Genomic DNA, 16,083 nt, shown 5'->3' on the forward strand with positions numbered 1-16,083 from the left:
TTGAGCTGGAATAACTATGATCTCTCTGTGCCCTATGTACAGTGTTGCCTTTTCCCCAGCCTGGAAATGAAATTCGAGATAATTTTACTAAGGAGATAATATAAGAGTGGATCTTTATTTGAAGGCCTTTGGGGGCAGTTATGGAAAGATGTCCACAAAAGCCCATCCCTACAAGGATGAGTACATCTTTAAAGGTTTTAGGGAATTAGCATAAATGATAAAAAGCACCAATTAGGAGGACAAGTGATGATGCAATTCCCCCCCGGGCCAAGCCCCTTCTCTGGAGTCCCTCTCAGCACTGGCTGTACTTTGTCCGAGAGAATGGATATCCAAGAATTGTTCTTGGCCCTGGTTCCCAGGGAGAACCAAGACAGGACAGGGGCCCTGCACCTCCTGGGACTTGGAGCTCTGGAATTTGTTTTGTCTTTCTGCCTAGGGAAAGGCCGTGGAGAAGTACAGGGAAAAGCAGCCACTAATACAATAGGTTACAGGACTACAAATATACGTGTGAAGGATACAGAGAACACAGACAAGAAAAAAAGGCAAAACCCAAATCGGCATCAACACCCTCATCCTCCCACAGCAGCTGAGGCTGCAGGACATCACGGACACAGAGCCCATTGCCTCCTTCCAGAGCACTCTGGCTGTTCAGAATGTGACTCCTGCTGTTTGTGCAGAGCAGAGCCCTCAGCCTGAGAGACAGCACCTCTGACAGCTTGTGCAGCAGCAGCCATCACTGAATACATTGCAAGTGATTAATTTTCCAAAAAATAAAAATAAACCTAGTGAGTGCACATGTGCTAACAAGTTAAAAATAATAATAGGTGTCTGTGACCATGCTGCTTCTGTCTGAATCCTTCAGGGGGATTCAGTTGCTAAGAACAACTTACGCAGTTTGCCATATTCCTATGTGTTAAACAACAACCAAATAACTACAGGCAAAAGTCCCAGCTGTCAAGCATGAGGAGTGTAGGGGCTGCTCGGGGGAGTACCAGGCATTTCTCTCCTGTGTTATATCTGCACATTGGATAATTTAAAAGGAAAATTAAACGAGGCAAGGACAGAGTGGGAAGCATGTTACCATCTCTTCAAAACACCATTCCCAAAAGTCTACAGGGAAAATTCCACTTGACTGGTCCTTCTGTGCTTTATATATAGAGAGCTCTGACAGTGCTTTACACAAGAACTTTTCCAAGGGGAAAGCACCTGCAGCTCTTTCAGACAGCAAGGAAGGCTTCATTCACTTACCCAGACAGAATTTCTCTCTGGGCAGGTCTCAGACACAATGGGAGGAACTGGGGGCGAGTCTTGGAAGTGGCATCCATGACTGCTGACTCTTCCACACAAAGGTCATTTGGGTGTTTTCCATGAGAACTTTTCAAACTGTCTCTAATCAATCCTGACTCATAGGAACAAGGCAAGCAATGCCATCTTTGTTTCTTCACACACAAATAAAGACTGGAAGTTACCTAGGCTTTTAGCAGAAGTAAGCTGATTTTTTGTGACTTTGCCTAATTTCCAGGGCCTCAATCTTCAGCCATAAATCTTAGCCCTGTGTTGAAAAAAAATATATATGTGATCTCAACATTTCATTTTTAGCAAGTGGTTTTGCAAGAAAAGGATGCTGAGAACAAAACAGTCATGACAATTAGGAGAGAGCACCTTATCTTCATTTCTCCAAATGTAGACATTTTCCATGGGAAGGAAATAATGTTTTGCATTTTGAAAGCTTGTATCTGTGTATGCAGTACACAAGTAATAAACATAGAGCACAAAGAATAATTTCTAAGATTTCAAGTGGACAGTAAGTCCAAATTTTAAAATTTTGTTGGGAGGGAGGTCAGTCTAACTGGTAAGGCAGACCTGAGACTTAGAACTCTCCACCCAGGGCTTTAAAGCAATATTGTAAGCAGTACCTGTGCTGTGTTCTGCCACCCTGTGATTTAGGCTGGCATTTGACTGTGGTAGAGGTTTTACTGTCTCTTGAGATATTGTTTCATAAACTGAATATTCTCTTTGTGGACCTTAGCACAACACTCTTTAAAACTCAATGAAGTATCACAGAATTCTGTCAGGTCAATATTTCATATTTTATTAATCCCTACCTAGCCAGTTCTCTGATTAGTTAAATGTAGTGTCTGTAAACCTCTTAGTTGTATTTTTATCTGAAAAGGCTGGAAATGCTAATTTAGTTTGATGGATAAAGACGTGCTTAGAAAATACACATATTGGGGAAAAAATGTAAAAATCATAAGGGATGAGCATAACCAAAACACTGTGGGGAAGACCTCTACAAGTATGAATGTCTATATGTCTATGCAGTTAACTAGTTATGATATTTTACGCAAAGGATGCCTTCATGTCATAATTACTTCTCTCAGAATGTGCCTAGCTCTACATATCCACAGCAATGGAACCTTCTGTCACTCTATTAGGTGTCAATGGACATTAATTACTGATGGCCACACAATACAGCTTCAGTCCCTTCTGCACCTCATCAAAATGATTGTTCCATAGGAAGTAAACTACATCAGAACTGAAATCAGTGAGCATCTAAAATATTCCACCTTGAGCTTCTAGCACATGCTCTGATTCTAGGAGGTGATTGTAGACATTCAGCTTGATGTATTCTTATTTCTACAGGACCTTTTCACATATACATAAAATGTGCAAATAGTAATACTGTATTATTGGCACTGATGCCACACGGAGGCTAAGAAAGAAAATGCACAAAGACATGCAAAATCCAACTGTTGCCTAAGTATTGCATAATATCACTACAGAACAAAAGGGGTTTAATTTTCCCTTTCAGTGTGACATCACTCAGAGAGTTTCATCTAGACTTTCATCTGAATTTCTTAGAATGGAAGCAAACACATCAGTAGTAGATGTGATCAGCCCAATAAATTGTGCTTGAAATGAGACATGTTTCAGAAAACTGTTCTTGTCCTGTGTAGAGGTGTCAGTGATCACCTGCCCTGGACAAACTGCTCTGCAGATAATCTGCACCCCACAGCCAGGGATGCAGGTCATTTCCTCACAGGAATTCCCCTAGCTCCAGATTTCAGTCACTGAGTTCCCTGGGCCTTTGCTTGATGCTCCGTTGAAAACCCTCCTCATGGCTCCTACAAGTACAGATCGAGATACTCCTTTTCTTTGTCTTAAATTAGCTCTTTAAGTTAAGGCATTCTAAGAACTCAACTCCCAGAAACTTTCAACTTTCTTTAGGTTTCTTTTGAGGTTTTTTTTAAATCCCTGTACAAATTTTCATCATTTGTGGAATTTTGCATTACATTTTACAAAGTAAAGGCATAGAAGAGAAATCATAAGATCAGTAACTCTTCTCTTTACTTATTTCTGAGTTGAAGATCTAGACCTTAATACATTGACTAGCAAAATTTTAAATAATATTCCCATTAAAAAAGAAAAAAAGGAGAGGAAGGCAAGGAGTTCAAGAAGTTTTTGACTTTTGGTCACTTCAATTATTCTCTTTGTAGAGCTGTCTGTAAGTTATCTTGACTAATTAAAGCCACATACCATAAAACCTTATCTTAAATTAATTTCCTTTTAATATTTACTTTAAATTCCAATAAAGTTTCATTGCACATTCTCCATTCTGACACATTCTGAATGTGCTTATCTGTGCAACTGAAATCCATGGTTTTCTCCACAACAATGTAAAAAATAGCTTTCCAATGCAAACTGACATGTTTCAGAGGAATTAGGAAATTAGGAAATCGTTCTCAGGGCAGGACTGATACTAATTATGATTGATTTAGGTTTATTTTACATTTGCTAAATGTGCTCTTAAACCAAACCAAAAATATTAAAGTGTAGTTGGTATAAGTACAGCTATTGGCATATCACAGATACATTGAAAATCAAACAAAGCCAAAAATATTTTGAACAGAAATATTCTCTTTGCTGCCCTAACACTTGTTTCACATTCAAGACACCCATAAGCTTTCAATGGGAGCTCTGGATGGGTCAGCTCTGTAGGATTCCGCTTCGTAGGGAAAAGTGACACGTAGAAAGGAGCTATGATCCAATTCACCTTGGAAACTTTAACTGGGTTGTACAGTCTGCCACAGTGTTTAATGTATTTCAAAGGTGTCCCATAATAGCCAGCAGTTCTTTACAAAGGTCACTGTAAAATCATATCCTGTATTAGTGCATGTGTCTGAGTGTTCTTTGTCTGCCAGCTGTTCAACTGAACTTTGTCAATGAAAGCAAAGTTTCCAGGGTTATCACTCTGCCCCTTCAACTGCTTTATCTGCAAAACCATAAACCTGAGTGAAAAAAAGATATGGAGAGGTTTATAAAACATTCTCTGAGCAGAGGCTGTATCCAGTCCCACCTGCTGAGCTGAAGTTGGGTTTTGGCTGCCGCCACCATGCCTGCCGACTACAATGGGACCTGGGAAATGGTAACCAATGAAAACTTTGAAGGCTACATGGTTGCTTTAGGTAAATGAGAAAATATTAATTTTATCTAGAGAAAATGGTTCAATTCTAAGGCAAATCCTTCTAAAAATTAATGAGCTTTTTCTGGAACGTACATTGTGGAATAAGGGTTTCTGCCAATCACATTACAAATCAAGTAATTATTCTTAAAATTGCAATGATCTGAATATATAAACAAATGAAGACTTGTAGCCAAAGATGTTGTTCTTTTTTTAGATAAATGAAGAAACAGAAACGTGGGGAAAAAAGCCCCAAACCAACAGGTTTTCAGATCTAGAAGCTCTTTTTTACTCCTGGTATATCCTTACTGTAACAGTGTAGCCACAATCTGGTTAAAGAGGAATAAGAAATTCTATACCACTAAAGTAACAATAATTTCATTATGCAATTAGTGCTTTGAACTAATTATGGTACAGAGATGAAAACAGATTTTCTACTAGTTTTACCAAAGAACCTTAATCTTAATTGATTGACTTGTTCTGATTGAAATAGAAGAAATACAAAAATATAAAAAAATAAACTATTATCATTATTCATCAACAATTTAAAGCAATTTCTCAAAGCTGCAATTTTTCTCAAAGCTTAAACTCTCATAAGAGAGAAGGGCAAGTTTCACTATTCATAGTTTTTAGCTTTTGTATTTCTGGAAAAAAATTCAGTAACTTCAGGGGTATCTGTAAATAATATGCATATACACCCGTGAGAAACAAAATGAGATAGTGCTTGAAAATGAGAATGATTAGGACAGTGAGAAAGATTAGAACAATGTTTTGAATTTCAGGAGAAAGATACACATTAATTGAAGTGATTTTTGTGCATCTATAAACTACAAGTTATATATATACTATCAATTATAGTAATTTAAAACTGCCAATGAAAAAGCGAAAAAAACTCAACACCAAACCACTGCAAACATGCATATGCTGTAGGTGATTCTCAGAAAGAAATGGCAGTGAAAGGGTGAAAAGATATTCTTCTGCTCTTTTTCTCACCATTTTACACTTTGTTGATATTTTAAGTATTAATGTGCTCAGATTCAAAGCACACAGAGGTTTTGAGCATTTTTTAAAATTCATCTGTCCTTTTAATTAATGCATACACATTTCTATACTTTAATTAAAGATTAGTTTTGCCCTTTAAGTCAGAAACTTTGATTTTATCATAAACATGCTACAAAGTATTTAAATCTACTGTAATAGAACTACATATCATTTTTATTGCTTATATTGTTCAAAATGCAGTTATGAAAACCATGCTTTAATAAAACCTCCCTGATTTTTCTCCAGGAGCAACAAGTCCAATATATTAGTCAGAAATAGCATTTCTTTAGAGGTCTAGCCATTTTTTCCCTCAGAGAGAACTAAATTTTATGTTGCCTGGCTATAAATCAGCCCTGGAGATACCTTTAATCCACCACAGCAGATAAAATATACCCAAGAAGTCTTGAATATAAATACCGAACAAGACCATTATTCCCCATGTTTAAAAGTCACATTTTTTTTCAAGCCTATCCTCTTACTCAATTCGATTAGTACTTCACAAGTAGGATAATGAATCTAGCAGAAGAAAAAGGGCTCCATTAGCAAGTGGCATTGCTGAGCTGACAGTGATTAACACCCACGAGAAACCACCAAAGGATGGCCAGCAAGCCAAACCCATTTTTCAATCTCTTGCAGAAGCATGGGGGATGATTTCATTTGCATACAGCCCGAATAAGGTTCCCTGGCAGCTGGTCAGCAATGTTTCTTGCAGCTGGTGTTGCTGCTGGCATTAGGGGTTGGCTGGGCTGGGCAGACTGGGATCGTGCCCATGGATAGTCTCCCTTGGGTGACTGGCAGCGCTTTCAGCCCCAAGCACTGGTGTGCATTATCATATTAGTCCTCATCATGAACAGAAGAAGGGTGCTAAGGAGATCAGTACTGCGGAAAATATTGACAGAATATTAAACAGAAACTGTCAAATTCTCTACATGGATACTTTTTTGACTTTTGACTTTGAATTTGTCTCCTTTTGAACTGCAATTTATGTGTGTGTCTGCTATTGAACAAGAATGGATTTCAGGGTTTTATTTGATTGCTTCTTTTTTCATGAATATAATTTTCATTCTTTTAAGCTAATTAATTAATCTACTGTATACTCCCACAGAGTATAGGTTCATCACAAAAGTAACATGCCCAGGTCCTCTTGATTACATACTCATTCTCCCTTAATTACATATCCATTCCAACATGCGAAAATTCTGACAAGGAATATTATTCTAAAGCTCCTTTAGTGAGGCCAAAAAGGCACTATCTTATAGGCTTAATAATCCCTCAAAAAATTCAGGTGATTCAACACACCAGCATCTATTCACTCTGGATTGTATGTTGTATGCTCACAACATTCCCACAGATATTCTTTTAATAAATAAATTTATTATCAGAGAAAGATCTTCAAGTTGAAAGTGTACTTGTAAACACAATATGATTTTTATTTGAAATAATCTTTTTCTCTGAAAAATGTTGCAGGCAAAAATACCATTTGTGAAAGTATGTTTCCTATATTTAATTTATTCTTTAATGTGCAAATATAAATGCTATGGGACTTTATTATTGTTGGCAAATACTGGAATTTTTGCACTCTTTTTTGGTTTTTGACAGGTATTGATTTTGCAACTCGAAAGATTGCAAAACATTTGAAACAAACAAAAGAGATTGCTCAAAATGGAGACAGTTTTAAAACCAAAACACTCAGTACTTTCAGAAACTATGAGCTGGATTACACTGTGGGAGTGGAGTTTGAAGAGCACACCAAAGGACTGGATAACCGAGTGGTGAAGGTAAAAACCTGGTACCTTGTATCTGTGTATGCTGCAGTCAGCACCAGGGGCCAGCAGTTCCCAAAATCAGCTGAGCACCTTAAGTGAAACCCCAATATTATGCACGCATCAGAGGATTTTTATAAAGCAGAAATAGTTTGCATCCTGAGACAGTTTTCTTTCCTGCTACAAGCATTTATTAGAAATGCAAATCAGGATGGCTACTGAGAGATGTGAGGACAATCATTAATTAGTGTTTTCTAGTGGGATTTTTCCAGCTTTTCCAATACACCTTATGTATCTAGAAAGTAGCAAAATTGTATTTTTACCTCTGCATCCTCCTTAATGAAACTGTGGGTTCATCCCTGTGAATTTAGGAGTGTGTCAATAGAACTTTTCCTTTTAGGATTGCACTGATCAGTCTCAGCTGGGCAGTTTCACAGTTGGGCATTGTTAAAAATAAACCTGCACTTAGCTTTAAATGGACGGGGAGCATTGGGAAGGGGCAAGAGAAAAATGTGAGACAAAGCTTGGAGCAGTTGAGGTGGCAGAGCACTGGCAGGGCAGAGGGGCAGGGAGGCCCAGCAGTGGGTGCTTTACTACCTTTGAGATAACTGGAGTAACCTGGGCGCAGAACTGCCCCAGGAAGCTGTGGCCATTTGTTCAGACACCTTTCCGGGAGATCTGTGGCCAACATCTGTATTAAGGGCCATAGTGTAGCCCCTGCCCTGCCTCCTGTGGCACAGGCAGTTCCTGAGGGATTCAAATAAGGCTCTCTCTGAGAAGTCAGGGAGGAAAAGAATACACACCAGCACTGATTCACTTCCTGAACTCAGTTTCATGTTTCTGTATCAATACTGCCTCTCTTTTACTTTCTTCTCACCCTAAAATCTTAAGCAACACTTTTGAATGTAGAAAGGCCAGTAGATCTTAAATTTCCATTGGCTGTCCCTGTTGGAGCCCTGCTGATCCAGCATCCACCTCCTCCTTTGGTCATCATTCACTGAATGTCCTTTATCACCTCTGTGGATGTCCACACCTGTATTCTGCCACTCAGCTCGCAGTTGCCAAACTCTGAGAAATGAGATCAAAACTCTTTGTCAACAAGACCTGTTTGTTTTGGCAATTGCCACAGGAAAAGTGGCAGCAGAAAGGACGCGTTTACACTTGAACTCACATAATCCTTCACTGGAGGGGAGCAAATTTAATAGAAGATGGTATTTGCTCACCACGGATCACTTTTAATTCTCAAACTAACTTTGTGCAGTGTAATTCCTATTTCTTCCAAATTATTTCTTATTCAGAGCACTGCAAGCCATCAAAGAGTAAGACCCATTTTTTTCACTATTCTGAATATCCCTATATCTAAATTTTCTCTCCGTCTCCTTCTCCAGTGGGCACTGGGTGGAACAAATTCCTGTGAGAAAGGCTATGCTTAAAAATACTGTGCCCACATCTCTTCAGATAACTTTAAGACATTGCTAAGGATCTAAGGACTCATTAGTTTCATCACTCCTTAAATCCATCAACTCATGCTCCTCTAGTGCTCATCACCACTACCAAAGCCTTGCTTTGCAAAATGGAAGGAAGGCAGGAAGGCAGGAAGGCAGGAAGGAAGGAAGGAAGGAAGGAAGGCAGGAACTGTGCATTTATAACCCTACCTGATTTAATTACTTTTGCCTAATATTAATTTTTAAACAAATAATATTATTTGTTTCTAGAGAGGAGAAGGAAAAAGGATGCATGTCATGCCATTATTCTTTGAATTGCTCTAAAAGTATTTTCTGGTCATTTTATTAACAAAACAATGCCTCAAACACATTAAAGTTACATTAAGGTAATAAAACTGGTAGGCAACATTTAAATGTAAAGAGGGCATGGATAATTTAAAGAGCATGTAGCTTGAAAATTCCATAAATAAGAAAGAAATTAACTGAAATGGAATGAGTTTTGTCTCATTATTAATGGAAAGCTCCCTCATAAGAGAAATAAATCATCCAGTGCTGAACTAGAAAATGAATTAAGTTCCCAATACACTTGGAGCGTTATAATAACTGAGCTTTCATGGACTGTAACTGGTGTCTAATAAGGAGTTGTCTGATACATGGTTAAATATATCCCTAAAGGACAATGGTTCAAATGCAGAACAATTCCAACAAAGTTGCTTTGAATGTACCCTGCCACATGTGTAGACAGATAATTCGGGCTGTAAAGAGAACTTTTCCTTACTGAGGGTTATCCTGCTCATGGACAAGAATTGTCATACCCAGTACCTTTGCTGCTGCTAGGTTGAATCACACCAGCCCAGGAGATGGTTGAGGATGGAAGGGATATCCTGAGGACACCAGGTCCAAGCCATCTGCTCAAGCAGGGTCAGCTACAGCACATTGTCTAGCTTGTGATCACATGTCTTTAAATTTCTTTGTGAAAGTACATGAAAATCTACAAACAAATGTAGTGCACTTTTCAGTATAATCCTTCAAGTCTTCACTCATGAAACCCTATAGTTTTTTCATTAATGGCTTTAAGCAGCGAGGAAAAATACTCGGCATATATTGCACAAGTAGCTGTGTGTAGTATATAAACACACTCAACAATTCACCAGTTAGTGTGAACACTTGATACTCATGTATGTGAAGAAACACATGGAAATGACAACAAAGCACTGCAAAAGCTTCCCTTCATCACACTGTTGTCATCCTGAATGCATTTGGGTGTTGTTTAAATGTTTTGAGGGGGGTTTTATGAGGAAGATGGAGAATGATAGGAAGCAACTGTAATTGTGTATTCACATTGTTTGAACTTATTTTTATATGTTCATAAACTTCTGGTTAATGTAACTGAGTTAATTTTCTGATTCATTCAGTCCCTGGTGACCTGGGATGGTGACAAATTGGTCTGTGTTCAGAAAGGTGAAAAGAACAACAGGGGCTGGAAGCACTGGATTGAAGGAGACATCCTGCATCTGGTAAGGGCTGCTCCACAGATCCGCAGCACATCACTGAGGCTGCAGCATAGGCGCAGGTTTTCCATTTCAAAGGATTCATTATTTTTTTTCAGTTAGAAAGGTCTTTAGACAGTTCTGATCTCTGAACTCTAAGTAAACTCCCCCCTCTGCTTCAACTCAGGAATGCTCAATTTCTTTCCACCTGCTCTCAATTAAGTCATAACCCTGCAGTGGTTTTTTGCTCCAGTCCACTTCCCTCCAGCTCTTAACCCTTCCCATTACATTGCATCTCTAACATAATCTCATTCCTATATAATCACTGGTAGAGAAAAAAAGATTGCAAGAAAAATGTTATTCTTTGTTCTGAGCAAAGCAATATGAAATTTTAGCACACCGTGCTGTAATGCAGATCAGAAACCCCTAGATATTCAAGAGGATCCCACAAACAACTTATGCTCCATTTTTTTTCCTAGTTCAATAATAAATTCAAACATCTAAAGTAGCAAGCTGTAGCCCAAAGACAGATGTGGTGAGTCCAAGAGAGGTCAGAAAAGCCTGTGCAGGAAATCAGCAAGCAGTGATGTGCAGAAAGATTTTAAAATAACGGTGTTGTAGAATCATAGAACCACTAAGGTTGGAAAAGACCTCCAAGATCACAAAGTCCCAACTTTGACTGAACACCACCATGTCCATGAAAACATATCACAGAGTGCCACATCTATTAATTTTTTGAACATTTCTCATAGTGATAACGATTGCAGAGTTTCCTGAGAAAGCAATCAAGAAATGGGCATGATAGTACTGGATGGCACAGTAGGTGGATGGAGAGAGATTTTTGAGAAGAGCCCATTGCTCTGTCCTATGCTTTGCTCCAAGCCATCTGCTCCTTCACAAGTTTGCTTCACACATACGTGGTGGAGGCAGTCACAGTGACTCCCATCTCTGTGCCTGAAAGGTCAAAGACAGGAATTCAAAACCACAGTGTGCCACCCAACTAAAATCACCTGTCCAGGGCACTTCTCCAGCTCTGCCTGAACACACCTTCAAAGGCTGACCTAAAAGGTTCTACGTGATTCAAGATTTAGGCTGAGGCTGGTGGAAACAAAGCCAAGAAGATCCTTACAAGAGTGTTCAGAAAGCGTCCTGCAGGCTTGGCCCATTGCTGGCCACAAAGGCAGCTGCAGTCCCTTCCAAGCCCTGTTAGGCACAGGAATGCTGCCTGATGTCACCAGCCAAACTGGCTGCACTGCAATGTGCCAGCCTTTAAGAGGCCACTGCAGCCCTGAGCAGCAATGGGGCATTGTTCTGGCCCCTGAGAAAAAACTGGGCACACCTCTGAAGCAAATCAGCTTTTTAAAGCATTTCTCCTTTTTTATTTATTTCCTTCTTTCAGTGCATCTCATGAATTTTGACGTAACAAGAATTATAAACTATTACAGTATATTGTTTTAATAACAGAACATGAAAAAGCCTTGAATTAAAGCACAATTTCAATGCATTTTTCATGTTTATTCTTCTTCGAGTTCAATTCATGTATCAAAAAATTAATTACTGCAACATGAGGTGCATACCTGCTGTTTGGTTACATATAATGCACTGTTCTCTGTTTCATAAGCATAAGATGTTAATGCAGTGGCTCAGTTGTGGCAGTTTCTGGTGGGATCTGATATATATGCAAAATAAAACTTCTACCACTGTATACTTACTAATTGTTTTAATACTGTAGGAACTGACATGTGAAGACCAGGTGTGCCATCAGACATTTAAGAAGAAGAACTAAAATGAAGCAGAAAGCCTCACAGATTTTCATCACAATGTTATGCTGTTATGTTTTGTCTGAAAAGAAGAATGAAGCCAGATTTTCATTCCTTTGACACTTCTATGTGAATATATTATGTGCCTGTTTATGGAAACAAACACATTTTAGAGAAATAACATCCAACAGTTACAAACCTCATAAATTCCTTTGCCTTTCAGTCTGGAGTTAAATAAAAGTAATTGTCTTTCAAATAATGTTTCCCTACATCTTTATAATGACTTCCAGAGGAATGTCCCTTAGCAACAAGGCTGAAAATTAACAGTCACAATTATTTCGATCACAGTCTGTGTCTCCATAGTGCTGTATGATCGTAATGTCTTTGGGTGACTGGGTAACACTGGATATTCACTGGGCTGTTTCTATTCAATTTAGTCCTAGATGACTAAGTCCACAGTTTCAGGCAACAGAATGCCTCACTGAGCACAATACATGTCCTTTCACAGCTGGACTGTTCCCTTGGATTTGGCCCAGGTCTAAAGCTGCTGCTGGTTATCACCTGACAAATATCTCATGGCCTTTGTGAAGTGCTTCAGCTCCTCACTACGATCCTAACATGGATCAATGACAATGCTGTAACTTCCCCTTAGAACTGGCAGCCTAATAACCATCCCAGTGGAGAAATTTGCTGTTTGAAGTAAACTCTGCACTGAAGAGTTGCTCCATGGTGTGAAAACTAAGGCACACTTATGACTGTGAGATGAAAACTGCAGAGTATACACAGTCTGCATGTACCCTGTGCAGAAAGAGTGCCCAGCATGCTGCAATCTTCACCTTGCACTACTTTTCAGAGACTGTAAAAAGAAAAGTCTTTTCCATGCAATTCTTCTCAGTTTTATTCAGGGTTTTTCAAAAGAATTCATGTTCTTTGCTGAAGGCAAGTTTAAGTTAACCATGGATGATGAACAGTACTTCAGTAGATAGAAACTTTTATTATTCAACAAAATGTGTGCACACCTTTCCCAGAAGAGCTTGTATGCCCAAAAGCTCATGTGCTTTTTCCCAATGTCATGAATTATTCTAATAAAATACACTGTCTTTCCTACAACCTTGCCTTTCAGATATAAAAACTTTCACATCAGCTTTAGCATGGTTAAGTTCCCTCTTATCCATAGGCCCCCATCCTCCAGCATGGGAGGAATGAAAATCCGCTAAACAGATCAGTGGTAGGGGAGTACAGCAAATATGTGAAAGAACTTTGGCAGAAATGGAGGAGCATATGCTTTCTCCTCATCTCCACCTGCTCCTCAGCCCACTCATTGTCAATAGCTCAGGGTAGGAAAGGAGTGAATCTCTCAGCTGACAACTAGGTTACATCTGCAAAAATCTGATCAATATACCACCAATACTTCTATGGCCATGGCCATTATACTGGGTCCAGCTAGGATTGAGCTAATTCTTATTTTAGTAGCCAGTACAGAGCTGTGTTTTGGATTTAGTATGAGAATAATGTTGATATCACACTGGTTTAGTTGTTGCTAACTCGTGCTTCCACTAAGTCCAGGACTCTAGGGCCCTGCTCTGCCTGTGAGGACGTGCACAAGAAGCTGGGAGGAAGCAGAACCAGGACAGCGGACTCAAACTGGCCAAAGGGATATTCCACACCAGAGAGCATCACACTGAGCATAGAAAGCTGCAAGAATGAAGAGAGAGAACCGTTGTGTTTGGAATGGCATTCCCCAGTAATTCCTTGGTCTTCCCAAGGAGCTGTTTCACGTGATGAACCCCACTGCCCTGGATTTGGATGAACACCAACCTGGGAAATGGTGAATGAACTCGTTCTGCTTTGCTTGTGCACGTGGCTTTTTCTTCACCCATTAATCTGTCTTTAGCTCAGCCCAGGGGTTTTCTCGGGGAATGGCTCTGTGGTGGTTAGTTGCCAGCTAGAGTTAAATCATGACCAGCATAGAAGTGCTTATGTCAGGATATTTTTTTGAATTGGACTTTGCTTCTCATGATAAAAGCTGACTTGATATCAAACTTCTTGTGTCCTTTGCCTGAGCAATACTTTCATGTTAGTTTGCACAGAAGAAACTGCACTTGGAGTTAGGAAACTCTTTATTTTTTCTTATTCAGCCCTGACCTGGACTTTTTAGTAGAAATGTATTGAATTCATATTTCTAAGTGTCTACCAGTTACAATGATAAAAAAGTACTAGAGCTCATTAAGATTTCAAAATATTATAAGCATGTAATCACTATGAAACAAAATATGCATGTTTTAATCAGTGACATTTCTCCTTGTTGGTTCTTATCAGGAGTAACTCTATTTATAAATTCACACCAAATCATAAATCCAAAGAAAACCTTTCATCTATCACAAGAAACCATCATCAATTCACTGAGTTTGAAGAGGGAAAGCAAACATTCTTCAACTGATTTCTTATGCTCCCTAGTTCTATCTAATGGTTATAGTTCAGAAGTAAAGGAAGAAGGCAACTGAGCACAAGTAAATTTTGACTAAGAGAAAACTGGATCTGACCCTATTTTTTTGCCTATCCTGGAAAATGAAATTTCAGACTTTTTAACAGGAAGTGAGGAAATATGGAAGCTTTTTTACTCTCCTAAACAACATTTTGTTTCTGCACATACTGATAAGCAAGAAATTTCAGCTTCCTTTTAAGCTGCATGCACGGTGCTAGAGACAGAGGAGATAGTCATCCTGTTGCATTATAGTTACTCCCAAAGGTATTCTTGTTTGTATCATACTTGTGATGTTGGGCTGCTCTCTAAGCTGTTCAAACTCCCTTATCTCCTTGTCAGCAGATTAAGTACTTGTGCTGGAGGAATGGACCTTGCTGGTAAATCAAAGAATATTCATTCACATTTTTTCAGCCCTCTGGCACACAGTGCTGTCTCAGCTGATTTGGAGGATTACCATTTGCATGGATTCTTTTCCTCACAAAGAATATTACTCAGACACAGCCCTAGGAAGAGAATTTATCAGCAGCCCTCTGATCCAGTGTAGTGGGTTGACCCTGGATGGATTTGAGGAACCCACCAAAGCCTTTCTCTCACTCCCCTCTGCAGCTGTACATGGGAGAGAAAAAACAAAAAAGGATAAATGGGTTGAGATGAGGACTGGGAGAGAGATCCCTCACTAGATACCACCAGGGGCAAAACAGGCCCTAATTAGAGATATCAGCTGACTTTTTTACTAACAAAACAGAGCAGGATGATGAGAAGTAAAATTAAACCTTAAAAACACCTCCCTCACACCCCTCCCTCCTTCCCAGCTCTGCCTCCTGCCCCCTGTGGTGCAAGGAGACAGGGAATGGGGATTATGGTCAGCTCCTCACACGTGGCTTCTCCTGCTGCTCAAGGAGAGGAGTCACTCCCTTGCTTCATGTGGGGTCCCTCCCACAGGAGACAGTTCTCCATGAACTTCTCCAACGTGAGTCCATCCCATGGGCAACAGTCCTCCCAAAACAGTCCTCCCAGCAATGCCCTTGCTGGCTGCAGAGCTGTTCCTCTCACACCTTCTCACCCCACTGTTCTTGGCCACAACTGCACAATAACTTTTTTATGTCTTCTCAAATCTGTTCTCCCAGAGGTGTTGCTACCATCTTGAACTGACCAGCCCTAGCCAGCAGCACATCTGTCTTTGGAGCTGCCAGGACTGGCTCTGCTGGACACAGAGGAAGCTTCCAGCAGCTGCTCACCCCTGCAGCCCCACCCTGCCAAAGCTTGGCCATGCAAAGCCAATAAATCCAGAACAGAAAAGCCTGAACAATACAAAAGCACTTCCTCGTGACTGCAGTACAGGGGAAAGAACCAGCACCATTACCTGTCACTGGGCTTTTCAAATGACAATGACAAAGCTGTGTGGAGCAAATGTTTATGGTGGAATTTCTAAAATCTCTGCATTGAGCCAACTGGCTCTGCATTAAGCCAATTTTTCTTCCAAAAAGTTACACATTTATTGCCAACTCTAAAAGAAGAGATCAACACTGCAGGCAGAGGCTGTACAAGAATGTTGTTGCTCCTACCAATCGTGGTCTGTGGCAAGGCCCTACAGTGCTGTCTTTCTCTGGAGCTCTGGAGGGTCACAGATATGTACA

General features: G+C 39.7%; 1 protein-coding gene across 1 annotated transcript; it reads left to right on the forward strand.

Annotated features, from left to right (window-relative positions):
* Positions 1-4,360: 4,360 nt before the first annotated feature.
* On the forward strand, positions 4,361-12,142 carry RBP2 (retinol binding protein 2). The gene is made up of 4 exons (XM_066326469.1): positions 4,361-4,466; positions 7,103-7,281; positions 10,127-10,228; positions 11,934-12,142. The coding sequence occupies exons 1-4, from the start codon at positions 4,394-4,396 to the stop codon at positions 11,985-11,987; spliced, it is 408 nt and encodes a 135-aa protein (XP_066182566.1). The 5' UTR covers positions 4,361-4,393; the 3' UTR covers positions 11,988-12,142.
* The last annotated feature ends 3,941 nt before the right edge of the window (positions 12,143-16,083 follow it).

Source organism: Sylvia atricapilla, chromosome 10 (assembly GCF_009819655.1).
Source record: "Sylvia atricapilla isolate bSylAtr1 chromosome 10, bSylAtr1.pri, whole genome shotgun sequence".
NCBI classification, from domain to species: Eukaryota; Metazoa; Chordata; class Aves; order Passeriformes; family Sylviidae; genus Sylvia; species Sylvia atricapilla.

Coding starts and splice junctions, on each gene's coding strand:
- RBP2 (XM_066326469.1), top strand. CDS start 4,394: ATGCCTGCCGACTACAATGGGACCTGGGAAATGGTAACCAATGAAAAC. Junction 4,467..7,102: donor AGGCTACATGGTTGCTTTAG/GTAAATGAGAAA, acceptor GGTTTTTGACAG/GTATTGATTTTGCAACTCGA. Junction 7,282..10,126: donor TGGATAACCGAGTGGTGAAG/GTAAAAACCTGG, acceptor TGATTCATTCAG/TCCCTGGTGACCTGGGATGG.